General features: G+C 45.5%; 3 protein-coding genes across 3 annotated transcripts in view; 2 read left to right on the forward strand and 1 right to left on the reverse strand.

The window, feature by feature from the left end:
• Positions 1-8,966, forward strand: part of lrp6 (low density lipoprotein receptor-related protein 6) — a 26,905-nt gene extending 17,939 nt beyond the window's left edge. Inside the window, exons 9-21 of the mRNA XM_073838417.1 lie at positions 1,116-1,300; positions 1,467-1,793; positions 2,808-3,010; positions 3,083-3,294; positions 3,679-3,869; positions 4,055-4,264; positions 4,339-4,464; positions 4,936-5,172; positions 5,256-5,366; positions 5,568-5,798; positions 5,876-6,012; positions 6,561-6,658; positions 6,736-8,966. Coding sequence (XP_073694518.1) covers positions 1,116-1,300; positions 1,467-1,793; positions 2,808-3,010; positions 3,083-3,294; positions 3,679-3,869; positions 4,055-4,264; positions 4,339-4,464; positions 4,936-5,172; positions 5,256-5,366; positions 5,568-5,798; positions 5,876-6,012; positions 6,561-6,658; positions 6,736-7,012 — 2,545 coding nt within the window. The 3' untranslated portion in view covers positions 7,013-8,966. The remainder of the gene's footprint in view (positions 1-1,115; positions 1,301-1,466; positions 1,794-2,807; positions 3,011-3,082; positions 3,295-3,678; positions 3,870-4,054; positions 4,265-4,338; positions 4,465-4,935; positions 5,173-5,255; positions 5,367-5,567; positions 5,799-5,875; positions 6,013-6,560; positions 6,659-6,735) is intronic.
• A 953-nt stretch (positions 8,967-9,919) lies between these two features.
• Positions 9,920-11,355, reverse strand: LOC141334045 (uncharacterized protein C11orf98-like). Its single transcript, XM_073839201.1, has 4 exons — positions 11,255-11,355; positions 10,719-10,843; positions 10,527-10,624; positions 9,920-10,451 (listed from the first exon to the last, which is right to left on the reverse strand). Exons 1-4 carry the CDS (start codon positions 11,288-11,290, stop codon positions 10,351-10,353), a joined length of 360 nt encoding a protein of 119 aa, XP_073695302.1. The 5' UTR covers positions 11,291-11,355; the 3' UTR covers positions 9,920-10,350.
• Positions 11,356-13,205: 1,850 nt separating this feature from the next.
• LOC141333227 (uncharacterized) lies at positions 13,206-19,499 on the forward strand. Its single transcript, XM_073838189.1, has 9 exons — positions 13,206-13,298; positions 13,834-14,036; positions 14,129-14,224; positions 14,451-14,546; positions 14,639-14,749; positions 14,927-15,065; positions 15,621-16,245; positions 16,342-16,373; positions 17,467-19,499. The coding sequence occupies exons 1-9, from the start codon at positions 13,262-13,264 to the stop codon at positions 18,777-18,779; spliced, it is 2,652 nt and encodes an 883-aa protein (XP_073694290.1). The 5' UTR covers positions 13,206-13,261; the 3' UTR covers positions 18,780-19,499.
• Positions 19,500-23,794: the final 4,295 nt, after the last annotated feature.

The raw sequence follows: 23,794 nt of genomic DNA on the forward strand, positions 1-23,794 counted from the left end.
GATCATTTCTATCTCATCTCTAAGTAAGGGATAATGTACAGGCAGCCGGTAGTTATCGCAGAAATAAGCCCCGACAGTGTGATCAGGACGCGACGCGAAGCGGAGGGTCTTGTATCACACTGAAGGGGCTTATTTGGCGATAACTACCGGCTGCCTGTACATTATCCCGCTTATTACACGGCTACTTGCCACATAAGGAAAAAACTGGACATGAATATGAATTTGAAACCTTTTATTGGCATATTTGTTTAAATTAACATTTTTATCCTTCCGCGAAACGATATAGTACCACGTGACTAACATTCAAACTATGTACGTTAGTAAGACAATTTAAATAGATTAATGTCGAAATTTTCCATTGTTAATTGTGGTTGTCCAGTGTTTGTCACAAGATGGCGCCAAACGGTAATCTTTGTTGGCACGGAGGGATTTTAAACATACAAGTAGTACCGGCTATGCGTTATTACTTTGGAGCGGTGATTATTTGAAAAGAACGAACCTGCAAATGTCTCAACTGACCAATCAGAATCAAGCATTCCAAAGAGCCGTGTAGATCATTTTCATGCTGTGATGTTATAAAGCTCTCACTGATTTACATTACAAGCATCAGAATGTCATCATGTAAATATCAGCATCTGCAGCAAATTCGTCTTTTTTGATCCGTTTGAGACTGAACAGAATTAACCTGAAGCTGCTAGAAACATGTCAACAATTCAACTAATGAAGCAACCCATTGATCTGACACAGAAATTGACCTTAGATGAGGAGCTCCGCTTGAGAGTAGTTACACTACAAACTACTGAACACCGCAGACGTCTAAGAGTCTGAATACAGCGTAAATCCTGAACTATCAGATGATCTTATTGACTGACAGAGACGTTTATAAAACATTTACACTAAATACAAGCAGAAAAACACTGATATTCAGCAGATGTTCACTCCTCAAAGAGGGGTGTGTGTGTGTGTGTGTGTGTGTGTGTGTGTGTGTGTGTGTGTGTGTGTGTGAGAGAGAGAGTGAGTGAGTGTGTCCTGCAGTTGATCAGGACAGGTTCCTGGTCGCTGTGGTCATGTGTCGTGGATGTCGCCGTCTCACGGTCTGCTTGTCTTCCTCTCAGCTTCATGTACTGGACGGAGTGGGGTGGACGGCCAAAGATCGACCGCGCTGCCATGGACGGTTCTGGACGCATCACTCTGGTGCCGAACGTGGGTCGTGCGAACGGACTGACCATCGACTATGCCGAGCGGCGGCTGTACTGGACAGACCTCGACACCACGCTGATAGAGTCCTCCAACATGCTGGGTGAATATTACTGACTTTTAGCTGCGGTGTGTGTGTGTCACCCCAGCAGACTTGCATTGTGTGAAAAATAGATGTTGTTAATATAATATAATATATTAGCTAATTGTAATATTATATATTACATATATTTGTGTCAGTTGTGATGAGTTCTGACGTTGTTGTTCAGGTCTGGAGCGTGAGGTGATCGCTGATGATCTTCCGCACCCGTTCGGACTCACGCAGTATCAGGACTACATCTACTGGACCGACTGGAGCCAGCGCAGCATCGAACGGGCCAACAAGACCAGCGGGCAGAACCGCACCATCATACAGGGCCATCTGGACTACGTCATGGACATCCTGGTGTTTCACTCGTCCAGACAGGGAGGCTGGAATGCGTGCGCATCCACTAACGGCCACTGCTCACACCTGTGTCTGGCCGTTCCCATCAGCAGCTTTGTGTGCGGCTGCCCTGCGCATTACTCGCTCAACTACGACAACAAGACGTGCAGCGGTGAGCTCTCTCTCTCTCTCACACACACACACACACACACACACACACACACACACACACACACACACACACACACACACACACACACGCACGTCCTTGAGCATGTCTGGTTCCTCTTAGGTTTGGGATCCAGATTTTCCAAGGATTTTGAGTTTGTGGTTCAGAGCTGAGTTTCAGCTGGTGTAGCGCAGGATGGCGTTATGCCTCGTCACGTTGCTCCGTGTGCGTTTGGCGCAGATGCCCGCGTGTTCTCGTACCGCTCGGCTCGGTTTGGCAGGGTTTGGACGCGATTTCTCGCAGAAAGGGCCACCGGGGTCCGTCCTGGAGAAGCAGAGCCGTTGTTCGAGAATCGCAGGCAGGGAATTTTCTTTTTAAAGCTCTTGTGGTCGACGAGCTGCAGCCAAGTTGGCAGATGCTGGAAACCCAAAGGCCGTATGAGCCCTAAGTGTCTCGTTCTGCGTTTGACAGAGTAAAAACAGCCATATAATCGCTGCAGGCTGTGTGCGTGTGCGTGTGCGTGTGCGTGTGCGTGTGCGTGTGCGTGTGCGCGTGTGTGTGTGTTACAGTGACTGTAAACTCCCTCACACTGCTGCAGTGATCATGTGATCGAGGGGTGATTATAATGCACTTGTTTAGTTGTGATGTAAAGAAATACCATTTCTGGCTCCAAACCTCCACACCATTTCAAGTGGAAATCTCAACAGCTGTTTACTATTCACTTAGAAAAATAAAAACAATAAAGTCTTTTTTTTTTTGACTTTGTGAACATTAACTGTATTGAAATAAAACAGAAACTGACTACAGCACATCATGAGCGTATGCTATAACTGTTTCATGTTTGTTTTGGGCTTGTGATAAAAATGTTTGGACTGAACCAGAGTCCCTTTCTAAGTTTATTCTCGCACAACACAATGGATGAAAAACACAAGTGAGGTTGTTATAGGTGTAATCTAGAGATGGACCGTCATTGTTTGATGATGAAAGGTTAAATGTCTCGTTCTGTGTGTCTGTCAGCGCCCACATCCTTCCTGCTGTTCAGTCAGAAGACGGCCATCAACCGTATGGTCATAGACGAGCTGCAGAGTCCCGACATCATCCTGCCCATCCACAGCCTCAGGAACGTGCGCGCCATCGACTACGACCCGCTGGACCGCCACCTCTACTGGATCGACGGCAAGCAGAACGTCATCCGCCGCGCGCAGGAGGACGGGAACCAGGTAAGCGCTGCGGCAGGTGTGACCTGTGGGATCGCTCTGGACTCGTCTGACCGCTGTGGTGTTCTTCCTCAGAGCGTGACGGTGGTGTCCGGTGCGGTGGGCGGCCCCAACCTCGGCCTGCAGCCCTACGACCTCAGCATCGACATCTACAGCCGCTTCATCTACTGGACCAGCGAAGTGACCAACGTCATCAACGTCACGCGCACGGACGGATCGCGGGTCGGCGTGGTGCTGCGCGGGGAACACGACAAACCCCGCGCCATCGTGGTCAATCCTGAGAGAGGGTGAGAGCCGCAGATGCGTAGAGTGGTCACGCAGTGCGAAACCGTTGTACTTTCATATCGTGTCATCTTTCAGACTACTGAAAGTTTGTTTATATGTCATTCACGCTGATTTATACATTTTACTCCTAAAAACATGGTAAAAATGTTTGTTCATGTAGTGATGAAAAGAGACATCCAAAATCCCCTTTGTACAAACCTTTAACTCTGTCAACACAAACAACAATTATGAACCTGTCTTTGTGCAACGTTGAGAAATGTATGCAAATAAGTGCATATTTACTTAGATAATCCCTCATTTGCACGTTTAAACATAACATTTCAGATAACCTGTAATACGGAGCGGTTGTTGGCGTTTCCACTCACTCTCCCGTGTCTCTCCCGCAGGTACATGTACTTCACCAATCTGCAGGAGCGCTCGCCGAAGATCGAACGCGCCGCTCTGGACGGGACGGAGCGTGAGGTTCTGTTCTTCAGTAATCTGGGCAAGCCGGTCGCTCTGGCCGTCGACAACGAGCTGGGAAAACTCTTCTGGGTCGACGTGGACCTGAGGCGCATCGAGAGCAGCGATCTGTCCGGTGAGATCCTGGGGTTAAAGGTCACGCGCTGACCGGCGTTTGCTGTCGATCGGTCCCTTACGTCTCGGTTTAGTTCTCGTGTCCTCGCCGTCAACTTCACTAATCGTTTTTAAAATCTCCCCGTCCAATGAATGCTTTCCTTGGCCCCGCCCCTCAGTCCCTGACCACTCCCCTCTCTCCTCCAGGAGCCAATCGGATCGTCATCGAGGACTCCAACATCCTGCAGCCGGTGGGTCTGACGGTGTTTGGGAATTTCCTGTACTGGATCGACCGACAGCAGCAGATGATCGAGCGCATCGATAAGGTCACGCGTGAGGGACGCACCAAGATCCAGGCGCGCATCGCCTCTCTGAGCGACATCCACGCCGTCCACGAGCTGGACATGGAGGAGTACAGTAAGCGTCTGTCTCTGAGCATCGTGGGTAAGCGTCTGCCGGAGCGTGCGCTGATCTGGTGTCTCTGTCCGCAGATAAACACCCCTGCACCTCTGATAACGGCGGCTGCTCGCACATCTGCATCGTGAAAGGAGACGGAACCACGCGCTGCTCGTGTCCCGTTCATCTGGTGCTGCTGCAGGACGAGCTCTCCTGCGGAGGTACCGCATCCCTTCATCAGATCCGTTTGGGTGCTTGATGAGATCAATATGACAGAGAAACACAGGCTTAAGTCATTCTGAATGTCAATGCACACAGGTTCAGAGCTGGTGTACAGAAAACCATGATGTTTGTCTATCCTGAAGGGTTAGTTGACTTGCTGGTAATTTACTCAACCTCAGGCCATCAAAGATGTAGGTTTTGTTCTTTGTAGATTTTTTGCTGAAACCATGGTCCTTGGTGATTTATAAAATGCAAGTCGATGTCTGTTGTCTGAAAAGCATATCAGGCAACGCGAAATGAATCCCTGTGGTCTTAAGAAGCGAAGTCAACAAACCGAACCATATTTAACAGCATTATTACCTGTATTTTAATTTTTGGGTGAACTATCCTTTTAATATTGTCATGTCTGTAATGTATATGGTTCCGCTGTCGAACGTCCGTCATTAACGGCTGTCTTTTGTGGTCCTCAGAGCCGCCCACGTGTTCTCCGGAGCAGTTCTCCTGCGCGTCCGGCGAGGTCGACTGCATCCCGCAGGCCTGGCGCTGCGACGGTTTCGCCGAGTGTGACGACAGCAGCGACGAGCTGGACTGTCCCGTTTGCTCCGACGAGGAGTTCCAGTGCGACAGCAAGCAGTGCGTGGACATTTCGCTGCGCTGCAACGGAGAAATCAACTGCCAGGACCGATCGGATGAGAACAAATGTGAAGGTAACGATCATGAGACCGTTCCACGCCGTCTGTGAACGTCTTCCTGCCCAATTCACCGACACTTCCTGTCTGTCTTTGTGCAGTCCACTGTCCCAAGGATCAGTTCACCTGCGCTAACGGCCAGTGCATCGGACAACACAAGAAATGTGACCACAACATGGACTGCACAGACAACTCGGATGAGATCGGCTGCTGTACGTATGACTGAACCGTTTCATAAATGAAGGCCTTGTCTTAAATGAGAGCAGGAAGTCTTAAATTCAGTCATGTCATGTCATTTCCTTTATATGTTTCTCTTGACAATGTCTGAAGTCTTCATCAAACCTGCAGAAACCCTGTTAATAAAGCAGCGGGTAAGATGAGCGTTCCTCACTGAGGCTGGTTTTCTTCCTCAGATGCGACAGAAGAGCCTTCCTTTCCTCCGACGAACACCATCGGCTCTATCGTGGGTGTGGTGATGGTGTTGTTCGTGGTGGGCGCCGTGTATTTCGTGTGCCAGCGGGTCCTGTGTCCTCAGATGAAGGATGACGGCGAGACCATGACCAATGACTTCGTGGTCCACGGGCCGTCGTCTGTGCCGCTGGGATACGTGCCTCACCCCGTGTCTCTGAGCGGCTCTCTGCCGGGTGAGTCTGAGCACAACTCCTCACGCTGTAGTGCGAGCGTCTGAGCGCCCGCTGACGTGTGTGTGTTTCTCTCTCAGGCATGTCTCGCGGTAAATCGGTCATCGGCTCGCTGAGTATCATGGGCGGCAGCAGCGGTCCGCCGTACGACCGCGCTCATGTCACCGGAGCCTCGTCCAGCAGCTCCTCCAGCACCAAGGGCACATACTTCCCTCCGGTCAGTCCACATGAAATTTGCAAAAATTCAGTGTTAAATGTTATAATGTCAGAATTACCATTTTAAGAGGCCTTAAATTTGGGGAAGGAAATACAATCTAATGTGTCATTAATCTTAAAAGTTACGTTTTTTTATGCACACTGTACATAATTGAAAAATACCTGGTTGTGAACTCACCCTAACCGGTAGATTGTTTATGATCCATTGGTTGATGAATTGTTGTAGATTGTGTTTTTTTTAGATTTTTAATTTTTTTTTGCATGCTTATTTTATCATCTTCAGCTATTTGAAGACATGTCACAATAAGAGTCCCTGTGCATTTCAGACTTGGTTATAATTAGACCAGCATTATGCATAAATCTTTTTTTTCTGAATATTATTGGTATTTTGGTTAAGCAATAAACTGTTTGGCATTTAACACACAAATTTTATTCATTTTATTATATTAGTTTTACTTTATTTTATTACTTAGTTTATTATTTATTAGGTTTAAAAAACCAAATGTAAAGCAGCTTTAAATGTAAATGTTGTCTCTCCCATGCGTCCAGATTCTCAATCCTCCTCCGTCTCCCGCCACAGTGAGGTCTCAGTACACGATGGAGTTCGGATACTCGTCCAACAGCCCGTCGACGCACCGGTCGTACAGGTAAGGGATGGACGCGTGTCACGCGAAGGTCACGCTAACGTGTCTGTGTGGGGTGTCTGACTCTGAGTGTTTTGCAGCTACAGGCCGTACAGCTACCGTCACTTCGCTCCTCCGACGACGCCGTGCAGCACGGACGTGTGCGACAGCGACTACACTCCGGGCCGTCGGGCTCCTCGCGCGTCCAGCGACCTGAACTACGACTCGGAGCCGCTGCCGCCGCCGCCCACACCACGGAGCCAGTATCTGTCGGCGGAGGAGAACTGCGAGAGCTGCCCGCCGTCGCCCTTCACCGAGCGCAGCTACTCTCATCACCTGTACCCGCCGCCGCCCTCGCCCTGCACGGACTCGTCCTGAGCCCCGCCCGCGCCACCCCTGTACATAGACGCCCGCCGCGCCCTGACTCTGACGGGAGAGAGACGTGCGGGCGTCCGCCTCGGGTCTGGCGGCTCTCTGTACATTTAAAAGAAAAAGAAAACATATTTATATATTTTCTATACAGTGTTTATTGGTTATGCCATAGAGCTTTGTATTAAAAGAAATTTGTACATTTTTTTTTAAAGAGAAAGTTTTATTAAATCCACACAGACGCGATACGTTGCCTTAATCCAGGAGTTTAGAATCAAGCGCGTTCATGCCAAATAGACGGAGACGAAGCCCGTCGCCCCCCGCAGGCTCGGAGCAGCAGCACACTGTGATCTGGAGCTCCACTCTCAATCTGCCGCCGGATGAGCTGCCAAACCGGACGCTACTCCTATTTTTCTACTATTTTTCTATCGAAGACGTCACGGACGCGGCCTCCTCCGCGCACGGCCGACTCCACGCGGACGCTTTAGGAAACGGACGAACCGCGCGACCCGAAGCGTCGGAGGGAGTCGGGTCGCCTGTGGCTCACCATCACGACTTCTCGTGCCTGACCGTTTTTTTTTTTTTTAGAAGATGCTTTGAATCATTTTTCACTTTTTTAAAATCTCAGTGCCCACAAAAGGTCAATTATTTTTGTACCACATACTGTGTAGATACTGTATTTATAAGCTATAAAGAAGAATCTTCATCATCATCTTCATCATCATGTCCTTGCAGTGCTGCTGTTGTTGTGTCCCGCCGTTAATGTTGTCTGATGTGTGACGGTCCTGAGACAATCTGTGTGTTTGTGAGAGTCTGTGTGTGTTTGACTTGCTCTAGTGTCTCCAGCTGTTGATTTTCCCATAATGCATCTGTTTCTGAGTTTGTAGCACTTCTTCTTGAGCTTTTATAAAAGGGAAACTCACCAGCACAAATGTCCCGTATTACCCAGCATCCATCAGGGCGTGTCGGTCGCTTGTCTGGGTTTGTCGTGATCGTGCTGTTTGTGTCACACGCTGCCTTCCGATGGTCCTCCGTGTTCACGACAGCAGCTTCGGTACAATCGCGGATGTGTGTCAGAAACGGCTTTTCCAGATCTCTCCGCATCACAAACCTCCCTTTAATGGCCTGTTCTGCAAGGGCTTCTGGGTAACACCATGTTTTCAGTTCCTCTATGATTCTGCTCACACCAGCGTTTCCATTTTCTTAACTGCACTTTACAGGACCGTGTGTGTGTGTGTGTGTGTGTGTGTGTGTGTGTGAGAACATGTGTGTGTAAAAGAGTGTAAGAGAGAGTGTGTGTGAGAGAGAGAGAGAGAGAGTGTCTCTCGTGTACAGGAATCAGCTGATGGTCGCCGGCAGTAAGAATCATCATTTGAGCGTTTGTCAGCTCAGTTTGACCTCTGACCTGTGTGTGTGTGTGTGTGTGTGTGTGTGTGTGTGTGTGTGTGTGTGTGTGTGTGTGTGTGTGTGTGTGTGTGTGTGTGTGTGTGTGTGTGTGTGTGTGTGTGTGTGTGTGTGTGTGTGTGTGTGTGTGTGTGTGTGTGTGTGTGTGTGTGTGAGAGAGAGTGAGGCGTCCGGCGTTGTGCTGAAAGACAAAGCTGATGTGTGTTTGAGGTGTTGCTGGAATTGTGGGAAAATGTCTAAAGCACTTTGAGAGAGTGAGCAGGATTCATTCACCACAGAATCGCTTTAAATGTTTCATTTTCATGACAGGAGTTTGTTTGTGGTCATTATTCGTGGTTTTATTTTGATTCCCGTGGTGCTTTGCAAGGATGTGTTCAGAGGTGACCAACATTTGGTTTCTCATCAGTCATGAAATATCCACTAACTCGCGGTTTTGTACATTGATGCTTTACATGTAAGACATTTGTATAAAAACGGATGTACAGCTCATTCAGTCGCGTCTATAAGCTGTTGTAACAAATGAAATGATCTTTTTTTTAATAAAACTGAGTGAACTTTTCATTCTTCTCAGTGGACGTGTATGCAGCTGAAAGGAAGCGGAAGTGACTGTAGTTTGGGATTGGCGAACAGATGTTCTCGTGTGTCACATTCTACACCAATACACCATTTATTTTCGTTTCCAATTCAACAATTACATTTAGTGATAAGATCGACTGGTTAATACTAACGTTATTTTACGTCATGCTTTAAACACATTTTACAACATGTATGTTTCGGCAATATATCTTAAATCACTATAACTGGTTTTACTAAATATATCATTTGGATTAATATATAATTAAAGGTTAATTAGGCCATTAACTCTGGCTGAGAATGAGTCATGTTTATTTTGTCCTGGGTATTGCAGGACGTTGGTCACAATGTATAAAATCTATCAATATTACAGTTAAATCTATTTTCAAGATGGGAACTGCTGGGCTCTGTTGGTCAGAAACATGAAGCGCATCTACAGCAGATGTTTGCGCGAAATATTTGATTTTAAAACAGGAAAAGAACATTTAGGTGTATTGTCACTAACGTAAATCAAGTACATGAATACATTTATAATAATTATACACCTTTAATGACAGCTGCTGTGTGCGCGTTATATCAGCTTAATTTTTAAATGATGCTGTTTAACAGCGGAATTTCTAGTGAGAACTACATTACCCATAATTCCGCAGAGGAGGCGAGCGCGTCATAAGAGTTGTTTGCGCGTCACTGCCGCCTGCTGGACACAAACAAGAAGCGCATCTACAGCAGCGGCGTTTATTATAATTCCTTACTTATGAAGCTGTGTAAAAATAAAGTAATACTGATAAATACGAAACGAATAAAGCTGAAACTGCTATTGGTGCGGTGCTGTGGCGCATGTGCAGCACTAGAGGGCGACACACAGCTGCTGCTGATGATTATTCATTCATATTAGAAAACAGACAAACGTTTGGAAAAAATGTTTTTGAACAAAGTCGCTTTTGTTAACAAAGGCTGAATTTATTTGATCAAAAATACAGTAAACAGTAATATTGAACAACTGTATAATGTTTTATGTGAATATATTGTGAAATGTAATGATTGCTGTGATCAAAGCTGAATTATCAGCGTCATTACTGCAGTCTTCAGTGTCACATGATCCTTCAGAAATCATTCTAATATGCTGATTTGCTGCTCAAGAAACATTTCTGTTGAAAACAGTTATTCTGTGGCCAATATGATTGTGGAAACTATAGGCAGATCCACTAAATACATCTCTCACAACGTTTATTCTTTTTCTCAAGACACACACATTTATTTATATATAGCGATAGATGTACACAAGTGTGCTGCGGCTGTAACACCATGAATATGACAACAGCAGAAGTCCAAAAAGAACCAAGTCCATTAAAATACAGGCGTTGTATTTCCTATTCCACATCCATTATCTCTGTGTCTTTCGACGCTGCTGCTTTTTTGTTTTTCTTGGATTTCTGTGCGTCAGGAGCGGGGAGTTTCTTCTGCATCTCCACTGTGAACAGATAAAGGTGTGTGTTAGACGGCGGATCGGTTCAGATCGTGACGCTAAAGTAGCTCAGATACGTACCTTTCATGAGATCCTTCTCTTTTTCCATGTGCTTCAACTGCTTTATCAGCTTCCTCCTCTTCTTCCCAGAGAGAGTGATGTTGGCTCTGGAGCTGGAGCTGTCAAACGGCAGAGGAAACGTGTTTATTATCTTCCAGAAACTGTGTTCTTCATTCAAAGACAGACTGAAACGCCTGAATATCAGTCTCAGACCTCCTCTTCTTCAGATGGTGTTTGGTGATGATGTCTCGGTCGATCACGGCTCCCACGATACGATTCTTCTTCCTCTTTTCTCGACTCAGAATCCTGCGATTCCTGGAGAGCTTCTTGGCCAATTCCTGCAGTGAAAAACAGACAGAAGACTGACATTACAGCCAATACTGAAGAGACTGTACTGTGAGGATGATTCAAGCATTTCTGCCATAAAATCTCTCCCAAATCCACACTAACATCTGTGGAAATACAACTCCATAGTGTTAATTATAGACAGTTTTATATGAATGATTTATTCTAATTTAGTATCAGTTAATATTACACATTAACAGGCTCAGATCAATGTCATTAGGAGATGAAAACAGCCATAACAGAGAAACAGAGAGTGAACATGTGCTTTTATCACGCTCTGTGTGATCATGCGCCATTAAATCAGGGTTTTAAGACTAACAGAGCAAATATAAATCAGGAGGCGTAAACATGACAGAAACACACATTTATTAGCAGAACTGAGTCATTTTGATGCAGAAACTCACCGTTTCGGGTCTCTTTATTTTTGGTCCTGGTCCCATGCTGCTGCCGCTGCGTCTGTGAAACCGGAAACCAGCGCCAGAGAACTGTACATAATAAAAGTCCATTACCTCAAAACGCAAGTAAAAGTATTTTTTATTTTTAATATATTGTGTTAGGATGTATTTATTGTTGAACAAAAACATAATAGTTCTAAATAATTGTATATTTTCATTCTCAATATTGTTTTTCTTCTTTCGTTTATTTAACACATTGAGTAATAGGATAGCGCCGCCTGCTGTTCGTGCACTGACACTGACTTCTATTATAATACAAACTACGAACGCGAGGTGATACAGTGTGCACGTTAAAATTAAAAATAAAATAAATACAAATAAAATAAAATAAAAATTACATTTATTTTTTATAGAGGAGTTAATTTTTTACAATAACTATTAGCCCTTAGACACATGTGACAGAGACACTGTGAGACACTGTGAGTTACAAGATTGTTAATCTATGGTGACGCGATCGGGTTCTCATTTTTTAAATTATATATTATTATGTATTATACATATTTTTAAATAATCCTGTTTAACAGCGGCATTCCTGATGAAAACTACACTACCCATGATTCCGCAGAGAAAGCGAGCGCGAGCGCGTCATAAGAGCTGTTTGCGCGTTACTGCCGCCTGCTGGACACAAACATGAAGCGCATCTACAGGAAAGGAAAGGAGGTGAAGTGAGGCCAAGTATGGTGACCCGTACTAGGAATTTGTGCTCTGCATTTAACCCATCCAAGTGCACACACACACAGTAGTGAACACACACCAGGAGCAGTTGGGGGAACGGTGCCTTGCTCAAGGGACTCACCTCAGTCGTGGTGTTGAGGGTGGAGAGAGTGCTGGTTATTCACCTTCCCCACCGACAATCCCTGCCGGACCTGAGAACCTTTGGGTTATAAGTCCGACTCTCTAACCATTAGGCCACGGCTGCCCCAGTAGCAGCGTTTAATATTATAATTACTTACTTATGAAGCTATAAAATACGTTTAAGTGTGTAAAATAAATGCATAAATACACGTAAACGAATAAAGCTAAAACTTGTATTGGTGTCGTGTGCGCGCATGTTGTTGATGATGGTGCTGTGGCGTATCTGCAGCACTAGAGGGCGACACACAGCCGCTGCTGGAATATATGAAGTCGTAATACAATTCATTAATAATAAAGTTTTAATATATTAGACCTTATGTGACTATGTAACGTATTCTAATCAAATCTATGAGCGCGAGGTTAAGAACGTTTTTTTTTCTTGCTAAAACAGTATTTCTGTTATGAATAATTATCCCCAAAATAATAATTTTTGGTTTATTTAATTTACTTTGCTAGAAAATCTACTATGCTTTTTTTATTATTCTTTTAATTTGTTTTGTTTGGATATATTTATTCACGGATTCATTGATTATTCATTTAGTAATGATAAGCGGAGTAAAGTCGAGAGTCGCGACCAGTGTGTAAGTTTCGTGCGAATTCCTGAAAAACCATGATTAAATTGTTTAGACTGTAACACTGGCTGTTCCGTAGTTGATGACTCAATAAACTTGTTAATTTTGCATTGGAAATGTAATTTGTAAACACAGTAGGAAGATCTAGTTCAACCACAGTTGCTTGTAGGAGTAATTTGGAACTAATTAAAGTTAAATCAATAAATTAATAATAAATAAAGTCTCTCTCTCTCTGTGTGTGTGTGTGTGTGTGTGTGTGTGTGTGTGTGTGTATAATTAAAAAATAAAAAAATGAAAGAAAAAAGGTAAATACGAATATGAACACTAGCAGATATATACACAAACTCTCGCTCTCCTTACATATACATATTCTAATATTATAATTTATTATTCTCAAGTTCAATTTTCTCAAACATTTTTCTTGTTCATCTTAAGGATCTCGAGTCGCTTTTATTTTGAATATTTCAGACCGGATGTGACCTCACGCACGTAACCTAATCCAGTTCGCGAAGCTTTCACAACATTCCCCATGGACGAAGAAAACTGCGCTGAAATCACGAACACAGGTAATTAAACCGCAAAAAGCTGATTTTACGGAAACGTGACTCCAGATGAGTTTATCATTGGAACCGCCGCAGATTGGCAGTGAAACGGCGATTCTGCGCAGATTCCGCGGCTGGAGATTGATTGATCAGAGTCATTGTTGCGCACCGATCAGCGCAGAATGTCACGACACTCCAATAAACCCACTCCTCAAACACTGCTCCTGCTGTTTCTGCAGTGTAGGCCACAGAGGTAGTCTGTGTGTGTGTGGAACACCATGATAGCCTTCAGCATTTTGACAAAATATGCAGATGTGCAAGAGGTCACATGCTACACCGCGGTCACGTGACCTCCTGAACATTTGTTTACATGTTGAATACAGAGTGTATGGGGGGGGGATATGTTAACATCTCATTTGCTGTTACTTCAAGTTTGTTCATCCTCACACTAGAAATGAAAGGTCGAGTTGAGGGCAGTGCATTGTGGGATACGCTGCACTGGAAGTCTCTACAGGAGCAGTCAGCGATGTTTGCTCATGTTGTCCGTGTCTCTCCTCAGATGTGGGGCTTCCTCTGGCGTCCCTGCGGCTGCTGGTTCCTCCGCTGCACCTGATGTCTGCCTTCATGTGGCAGGTGCTGCAGCAGAAGAGCGTGATGCATTATGGGAAGCTGGAGGAGTTCGTTTCCACGGTGACGGAGACGCTGCCGCAGCTGCTGATGTACAGACGGAGAGCGCAGCTGATGCTGGGTCTGAGAGCCAGGGTCCGTCCGTCTGCCCGTATAACGCACCTGCTTTGCTTTGCTTTCCTCCGTCATTCTCCAGCGGCGCCGTAATCTTCTGTGTTTTCCTGCAGATGGTGTTGGAGTTGTGTCGCGGTCCGGCCAGCGTCAGATCCGTGCAGCTCCATCTGGACAAAATGCAGATTCCGGCAGCTCCGCCGGGACACACCGTACTGACTTTAATCACAACACACTGAATGCTTTATTCATGAACTAACACACACTCATCATCATCATCATCTTAACATTCTAATGTCTTCCAGTCATTCATTGATGAATTCAAACATGTGTGTTGATATATTCGTGTGAACGTTATCAGCTGAACTGGTTTTGAGATTTATGAGTAACTATGTATGGTTTTGCTGTGATGTGTTTGGATCTGTGTGTGTTTCTCAGGGTCCGGATGTTGATCTGAGAACATCCGTCACTAACTTCAAAGCTTTGGTTCTGGCGCTGCTGAAGGATCCGGTGGAGAAAGCCTATTTCTTCCAGGTCAGACACACATCCGGTCGATCCTCCAGCGTGATTGGTGCCCGATCTGGTGTGTGTTTATATCACATCCCGTCCGTCTGTCCGTCACGCAGGAGGTGTTCCCGCTGGAGTACGGAGCGCGGTTCGACACGGCGCTGAAGGAGCTGATGTGGGAGCTGCTGTCCTGCCTGGAGAAACTGCTTCCTGTGCCAGACTTTACAAAAGTACAGCGGCGGCTCTGTTTTGTGTTTGTATTCAGTACAAGTCCAGATGTGAATGAAATATGGTTTTCATTGATCTCACATTTGAGTTTCCTAGAAAAACAAGTCCTGTTATAGTTCACCATTAACCGGCTCACGATAACCAGCCTCTGTGTTTCTCTGTCTGCGTTCGTCTCTCAGACGCTGGCGTGGCTCAATCCTGCTCCCGCGGGTCTGGAGGACTGCATGCGGACCGACCCCAACGACCTGCACCTCCTCCTGCGGCGGCACCGGCTGTTTGGAGGATCCGAGTCTCACAGCGGACAGAAAGGCAAAGTGGGTATGGAACCAACAGACTTCTGTTGTATAAGTTTGACTCGAGCATTTAACGTGAACAATTCATCTGCTAGGATTTGGACATTTCGTTATTATCCACCTTATATTTAAGGTAAGAATAGCTACACGCATTATTAAATCGAATGTGCGACTTACAGCAATCTCAGCAGTACAAAAACAGTCTGTCATTGCTTGATATTGCAAACTGGTATTTGTTTTCATATGCTAATTTATTATCATAAACACTGATTTGTCGCAAAAACTGTAGCATTTACTGCACTTATTTGTTCTTCTAGTTATTTATACCTATAATCAGATGTTTCAGAAAACAGCTCACTTCCTTGCTGCAAAATAAGATCATGGTTTTAATTCCCTGAAAATGCATGAACTTATAAACATTAAAGAAATTGTTGCGTCAGTCCCAAAGTGTACTGGCAGCCTGGAAAATGACTTGCGTGTAAGATTTATTTCTGTATATTTTGTAGTGTATTGTGCAAAATAATTTCAGCATTTAGAGTTTTGTCTCATCAGCCGTTAACGGTGTGGTGTTCTCTCTCAGGCGCTCTTCCTCTCTCCTCTGGCGACTGCATCCTCTCGTCTCTGTCGGTTCCTCCGTCCGCACGCTTGTCTCTCGCCGCGGAGCCGCTGCTGTATCACGTCCAGTCGTCTGCGGTGGCCATCCTGAGTCCGGCCGCTCTGGGTCACCTGGGCTCGGACACCATCATCGTCACGGATTACACGGAGGTGGAGCTCAGCAGCCAGGAGGAGTCCGAGGAGCTGATGGAGAAGGTGGAGGTGCTGCTGGTAGACCAGAGTCCTGCCGTTTCTGTAGAAGAAGCTGCGCTTTTCACTGACAAACCGACACAAGATGACGCTTCACACGGAGCCGAGAGCACAGCCCACACCGACACGCAGAATAACGACGGCCTGCGGGACGAGGTCTTGACGGATGAAGCCGACCAGCTGAACGCAAACGATGAGAAGGACAGGGCTGAAGCAGGAAGTGACACGTCTGCACCACAGGAAGTCCACACGTCCGTATCAGACGTTGACCAGAAACCGCCACAGCGGAGAGGACGAGGAAGACCCAGAAAAACTACAGAGACGACGGACCAGAAAATCATGGTAAAAACGCCACGTCGACGAGCCGCGTCTGTTAAACTAGAGAACAAAGCAGAGGAACGGTGAGACCTGACGCGAGACTCACATCCACAAATAAACCGCTTGTGTTGAGCTTCATTCATCAACGTTAACATATTCTTACGTGTTGTTTGTTTCAGGAGTGCCGTTACACCACATGGAGACTGTAAAGGTAACGTTGTGCTTTCCCTACACGGATTACATTGGACATCAGCGTGTGTATCATATGTATGAAGCAGCAAGTGGCGCTGGTGTTCAGTCCTGCTCCTGGACGCCAATGCCCTGCAAAGTTTAGTTCCAACCCTTAATAAACAGCTGAACCAGCTAGGGCTGTGCAATATATCAGAACGATCGAAATATCGGAAATGCACGTATCGCAATATGCATACCGCTACAGCTTACGATATTTGGGGCCATGAACAAAAGACAAAGAGGAAATCACTCACTGCTCTTGCCTAAATATCTTTTATAGCTTAAAGAAGAATCAGTGCATATTAAATTCATAGAGGAAGTAGCAGTGCAGTGTTTTATTCTTCCTTTTTATTATTCACTTCCTAAACTGATGTTAAAATGATTACAATAATGTTAGAATGACACTACCGTTCACTTTCAGAAGTCATTGTAGGGGTGCTTTCTTTTCACAAAAAGTGAAACATGTTGATATATGTGACCCTTGACCACAAAACCAGTCATAAGGTTACATTTTACAAAACTGAGATGTATACATCATATGCAAGCCCAATAAATAAGCTTTCTATTGATGTGTAGTTTGTTAGGATAGGACAATATTTGGCCGAGATACATCTATTTGAAAATCTGGAATCTGAGGGGGCAAAAAAATCTAAATACTGAGAAAATCACCTTTAAATTCTCCAAATTAAGTTCTTAACAATGCATATTACCAATCAAAAATTACATTTTGATATATTTATAGTAGGAATTTTACAAAAAATCTTCATGGAACATGATCTTTACTTAATTTCCTAATGATTTTTGGCATAAAAGAAAAATCAATGTATTTTTGGCTATTGCTGCAAATATACCCCAGCGACTTAAGACTGGTTTTGTGGTCCAGGGTCACATATTAGAATCAGAATGAGCTTTATTCACCAAGTGTGCACAAACACAATGAATTTGTTGTGGTTTTACAGGAGTTGTGATACGTTGCTTGATTACAGTTATTAATGTCGTTGGTGTAGCTTACAGTAGTAGATATGCTAGGTACATTAACAATTTCCAATTGGTTTTCCTCACTTTTCTTGCAGATGCCTCTGACGAGCCGCCCGGCAGACCTGAAACAACAGCGGCTTCTAGCGGCCCGTATCGCACGCGGAAAACCCGCAAAACCGAGCCGCAGGTCGCCGACAACCCTCGCGCTCGCCACGCGTGCGACACCTGCGGCAGGAAGTTCACGCGCAGGTCCGACGTCCGGCGGCACCAGCTGACGCACACGGGCGAGCGTCCGTTCCACTGCGGCCAGTGCGAGAAGACGTTCCAGCACGCCTGGGATCTGACCAAACACTGCCGCAAGATGCACGGCGAGGCCAGCTTCACCTGCCGCATCTGCCGGAGCGCCTTCGCCAACCTGCGCGTCCTGACGGCGCACCACAAGAACAGTCACGCCGACGAGCTGCCGCACTACTGCTCCATCTGCGGCGAGGCCAGTCCCACGCTCGCCGCGCTCGTGCAGCACCGCAAGACCCACAGCGCCACGCGGCAGTACCGCTGCGAACAGTGCGACGAGGGCTTCGACACGCTGCTGCAGAGATCCGCGCACCGGCAGAGCCACCGCAGGCGACGCCAGTTCAAATGCCAGCAGTGCGAGAAGACCTTCACGCGGCGCACGGACGTCAAGAGACACCAGCTGAGCCACACGGGGGAGCGGCCGCATCAGTGCTCCGTCTGCGGGAAGCGCTTCGGCCTCCGCGCGGGGCTCCAGAAACACCTGGTGACGCACAGCGGCGAGCGGCCCTTCCGGTGCCCGCACTGCTCCAAACGCTTCACGCAGCCGTCCATCCTGCGGCGGCACGAGCGCATGCACACGGGGGAGCGGCCGTACCTCTGCTCGCAGTGCGGCAAACGCTTCCTGTCGCTCGGGGAGCTCATCAAACACGACAAGACCCACGCCGACGAGCGGCCGCATTCCTGCCCGCAGTGCCACAAGGGCTTCAAGTTCAAACGAGCCCTGCAGGAGCACCTCCTGTCCCACAGCGGCGCCCGGCCGTACCCCTGCAACTACTGCGGCAAGATGTTCGCCAAGCCCTTCGCGCTGAACAGACACCACCTGATCCACACCGGCGAGCGGCCGTTCTCCTGCGGACACTGCGAGCGCACCTTCCTCACCTCCACCGAGCTGGCGCTGCACGAGCGCATCCACACCGGAGAGAGGCCCTTCTGCTGCGCCGCGTGTCCCAGGAGGTTCCGCAGCTCGTCGGAGTTGGCCAGGCACCGGCGCAGTCACTCGCAGGAGCGGCCCTACAGCTGCGGCTACTGCCCCAAAGCCTACGCCAGCGCCGCCAAACTCAAGAACCACACCAGGATACACACGGGCGAGAGCAAACCCAAACCCAAAGACTAGAGCTGCTTCTGTTGATGCGACTGCGCCCTATTCAACACTGACCATTATGGATACCACTGTATTAAATTGTCTTTAGTTCTGAACTCAAGTACAGGTGCTTTATTATCCTTAATGTGAAACTTCTGGACATCAAAGATGAGCTGCTGAAGTGTGTCACTTTAATAAGCGGGTTTCTCGAACACGTTTTTCATTAGCCAGTCAAACAGATAGCCCCGCCCCAAACTCACCTCCTCAGATGATGGGCAGATCATACAAACCAATCAATGACCTGAACTCTAAAACAGATCAAGTTTAGCAGCCGTGAAGCTGAATGTGTGAAATGTCCACAAGGTGGCGCTCTCCACCAGAGGAGCTCATAGTCTGACTGTGAAAGGTGAAGCTTCTCTCTTCATGTAGTTCAGATGGAGCTGCAGGTGTTTTATGTTTTTGAGACATTCCTATGTTCAGCAGATTAAGGGTTTATTTTATCAGGCTTTTTTTTTCAAGAGTCTATTCACTGAAGTTAATAAATACACAGATTTAGAAGGTAATTCAGTTACAAGTCATCAGATGTCTGATCATTAATTTGCTGAACTCTCAGAGTCGCTGTTTATTTACAGCAGTGGTTTCAACCTCAACCTCGCATTGTACCTTGGGTTTCTTTAGTGTTTTGGAAACACTGATACCAGCAGAAAGTGTGAATGGCAAGGAAGGAAATAAAATGTGGTTTGCAGAACAATATTAATGTGGGCTGTGTTCTCCTGATAGAGCTGCAGAGGAAAGACTGTGAGCGTCAGCATCCACGTTCTCCATCACTCACGGCTTCATAAAATTCACAACATTAGAGTCGATTTGTCTGCTTAACTGCTATGCTTTGTCATTTAGTCTTTGCTTTCTTCTTCCATACCTAACGAACAGCCCAAGAAGATCATGAACCCGGTTTAGCTGGTCCAGAGCACAGATGAGGCCTTCACCGGATCGATCGTGTCTCTGTTTCCGCTTTGTCTCGTTCTCGTGTCGTCGGCTCAGTCTGTCGTTCAGCAGGAACAAGAGCGGCTGAGAATCGGCTGATATCGTGGCTTATTTACAGCGAGTGGAAGAACAGGGAGGTCCGTCGAAGGCTTCACACGAATGTGTGAATGAGGCCCGTCTCTGCGCTTCTGTTCTCTCGTCGTGACCAATTAGTTCTGTATCTGATGGCGGTCTTTCATCTGGACCCGCTGAAGTGGGACACGCACAGAAAAAGACACAAGAGGCTCGATGAATAAACGCCTCACAAAAACACGGTCCGTCGTCATGAGAACCTCTTTTGTTCTCGTTCTTTATGCAGAAGAGCATCGGGATCTGTGTTTCTGTCTGTCTGTCTGTCTCTGGTCTTGTTTCTGTTCTGACTCTGATTCTCAGGGTCAAACTTTCTTCAGATGTTTATAGACACATTAGGTAAGGCGTGGGTAGTTTAGAGAAACTGTGGGTTGGTGAAAGGGTTTCCTTAGTTGGCAAGTTGTGTTTTGGAAACAGACACCAGCTGAAAGTGTGAATGAGAAGAGTGATATCAGTCTTCTCTGATTCTGTTTTCCCTTCATGATGTTAATTTGAAATGAATCAGAAACACACACCTGGTTAGTGAAGCTAAACAGAGAAGTTTAATAGTTTTAACAGCTTTGTTTGGGTTAGAAACAAGAGCAGAACAGATGCAGAGACACTCCAAGGCTGGATGGCAGATCAGGAATCTCTGTTCAAGAGTCAGTCTGCCACAACAACACACAGCAGACCTCTACAGTATGAGGCGTGTGAGGATATGTCTACACACACACACACACACACACACACACACACACACACACACACACACACACACACACACACACACACACACACACACTCTGTTGACGGATAAACATGTGGCATTGTGTGTTCAACATCAGTGTGAAGATCTGCAGAAGTTTGCTGGAGTGTTTCTGACAGAGATTCATGACTGATGTGCTTCCATTCATCGGTTAAAGCTGCACATTCATAGATGTTTCTCATTAGATTAATTAAAGACCTCTGTCTTTTGTGTTTCATATTTCACTACAACTAAAGACATTTATTACTGCACTAATGCACCCGTATGGCCTGTGTGTGTCTATGAAATACTAAAAATAAGCATTTTGTGATCAGTCACCAGACATTGACACTGACCACAAACCACATTTGTTTACTAAAGTCCATTTATAACCCAGCATCATGTAGATCAGCTCATAATAATACCATCAATGAGACTTATTAGTACTTTCGAAAGGGTTCCTTATTCAAAGACATTTACATAGTGTTCAGATTTGTGTACATTTGATCAGGCTCTGATTCTTTAGGAACTCTGTCAGGAACTGAACTCACTTTATTTTGATAAATGTGATCATTTATCTATTTATATATATATATATATATATATATATATATATATATATATATATATATATATTATTCGATTCGGCCGTTTTCATTAAAATTCTATCGAACGTGAAGCCCATCATTAACGCGCTGTTGGGTTTCCGCCGGTCTCGCGCTTCCCTCGTGAACACGCTCAGATGCGCGCGCACGCTGCTGCAAGAGAGACGGACGTGAAGCGCCAGACGCGAATCAAGCCTCGAGAAACTCGATTAAACTTAATGAAACTAAAACTCAAAATAATAATAAACTCCTGTCAATATAAATTACATAAGATAACTAAACGAAGACAAAAACCAAACTATTTCTAAACGGAAGAAACGCCGAGATTTTCCTCACATCAGCTGCTGAAGGGAGAAACGGTGAGTTTCAGATTTGAAACTTGTGTAAGTGAATTATTAGAGTGGTTTGACTGATACTGCAGTGTTTCTCCTGTTATTCTGTTGATTGTGTTTGTCTTCATGTCCTTGAGAGTTTGACACACCTGCAGCTGTAGGTGATTTGAGTTAATCAGTGATGGAAATGAATAGATCTGACTGTTGTGAGTCATTCGTGCTCTTTGTGGGGATCCATTATCGGGGAAAACGAACAGTAATTCAGCGACATCAAATCAACTCAGACTGTAGGAGTCCTAAACTGACCCACAGATCTGACATCAGCCACGACAATAAGACAATCTGCAGAGCAAAGTCCTCTAGAGACACATCTCAGTGTGTCATTTGTGTCATGGCTGTAATTCACAGTTTTGTCCATATGCTGGATGAATAGTATATATTTTTTTGCTTTGTTTCATTCAGGTGGTTTATGAATATTATTTCTGCGCAGCTCAATCATAAATGTGTCCGCGGAAAGTTCATCAGGTTTGGTCATTAATGAGTCATCTCGAGAAGTCTCGTCTGGGGTCATATGTGTCAGTGATTAGATCGAGTTTTACTGAAGTGGGTGAGTTTAAGCAGGTTATAGTGGTTTGAGGTGGGCTCGATCATGACAGCGGACACGCGCGCGCGGTCATGCACTTACACACGTGACCCAGCAGGCGGCGCCAGAGTTCCGCTTCTGTTCTGTCCTTCATCCCGCATCGAGTTCTGCCTCTAGTTGTCAAGATGAAGTCGTCTGGGTTTGATGTGCAAATTCAGGGTTGAAATAAAAGCAGAGCTACTGCTGGCAGCTCAGACCCACAGATCTGTCTTCACTCTGTCTTTTTGTGTTTTGTAAAACTGATGTCTGGTTTGATCTGGATTCTGCTGGTCTTATTCATCAAAGTGTATAGTCTCAAACATGTGAGTCAGAAACCCCTGCCACATTTTACACAATAGATCACTGTAAATAAATTTCAGATCTTCCATTTTGCTGTATTTGTGATTATTGTCCTTGACCAATATTTGATTCAGTCTATGGAGTTTGTTTTTTCTTTGCATATTTATATACCATTTAAATATGTAATGTTTATTCTTGTATCCAACTTCAATGGAGGTGTAATTCGTCACATTGAGATAAAATAATTTTGAAGAAGATCAACTGAGATGTGTAGTTGTTTAACATTAGTTGCAAACTAGTTCCTGATCTTCTGATAGTCAGAGCGGTTCATGTGATCCTGTAGCAGTCATGCATCTGTTTCTGCAGTTACTGATGGTCAGTATCTGGTTAGTTTTGTGTGGAGGTTGTTGTTGTCTCTCTCCGTCATCTATTCACTTTAGTAGGACGATTCTAACAGTCTGATCCTGTATGAGTATTTAATGAAGAGAGTTACTCTGGGATGTTGAGATGAGGTGTGTGTGTGTGTGTGTGTGTGTGTGTGTGTGTGTGTGTGTGTGTGTGTGTGTGTGTGTGTGTGTGTGTGTGTCTTTCACTTCCATGATCTGTGCTCCAGTCCCACGGCTGCTGCTGATGGAGGGTCAGACAGGAAGTACTAGTGCTGCTCATGTGTTAGTAGAGTAAAGCTGAGCTGAACTAGTCATGGATTTGGATTTTTATGTGCCCTTACTTGAGTGAGTACAGAGTGTGTGTGTGTGTGTGTGTGCCATACCTGTGATTCTGTGCTGTGATGTTTGTGTGTGTATTAATGACTATGATTGACATTTATCCCTCACAGTCTGATCAATATCTGATGTTCATGTCCTGATCGATCAGGCGTTAGTCATGTGATCGTCTGACTCTTTATGAGCCGCATTCAGATCAACATCACACATAGGTTTGTTTGTTTGTGTGTGTTTATACCTACTTAAACACATTCTGGGGTCAAATTTGTACCTAGAAGTAAGTTAAACCTGACAAAAGCTCCTTCTGGTGACTTCCTCATTTGTAAAAAATGGTTTTAAAATATTTTTTCTTAAATTGTAAGAAAGCAGAAGTGTACCGTCACTGTTAGCATGTGAATAACAGTTATTATAACTTGCAGTATATAAAACAGCAGAGGTCTATGGAATATATTCATTTAGAGAGCTGTGTGTGTGTGTGTGTGTGTGAGCGTTTCATCAGGGAAGTGGTTGATTCGAGCACATTGTCTCACTGAGTCCCTCCTCTAAACCACAGACAGACAATAGAAGTGAGACAGACGACACGCTGCTCTCTGTGCTGTGTTTCTCTAACGGCTGTCTCTCTCTCGTGTG

This window comes from Garra rufa, chromosome 4 (genome assembly GCF_049309525.1).
Source record: "Garra rufa chromosome 4, GarRuf1.0, whole genome shotgun sequence".
Classification (NCBI taxonomy): Eukaryota; Metazoa; Chordata; class Actinopteri; order Cypriniformes; family Cyprinidae; genus Garra; species Garra rufa.

Excerpts from the sequence above, each read along its gene's own strand:
- LOC141334045 (XM_073839201.1), bottom strand. The coding sequence starts at position 11,290 with ATGGGACCAGGACCAAAAATAAAGAGACCCGAAACG. Across the intron at positions 10,844-11,254 it reads AAATAAAGAGACCCGAAACG|GAATTGGCCAAGAAGCTCTC; the intron begins GTGAGTTTCTGC and ends TTTTCACTGCAG. Across the intron at positions 10,452-10,526 it reads AGAGAAGGATCTCATGAAAG|TGGAGATGCAGAAGAAACTC; the intron begins GTACGTATCTGA and ends ATCTGTTCACAG.
- LOC141333227 (XM_073838189.1), top strand. The coding sequence starts at position 13,262 with ATGGACGAAGAAAACTGCGCTGAAATCACGAACACAG. Across the intron at positions 13,299-13,833 it reads CGCTGAAATCACGAACACAG|ATGTGGGGCTTCCTCTGGCG; the intron begins GTAATTAAACCG and ends GTCTCTCCTCAG. Across the intron at positions 15,066-15,620 it reads CGGACAGAAAGGCAAAGTGG|GCGCTCTTCCTCTCTCCTCT; the intron begins GTATGGAACCAA and ends GTTCTCTCTCAG.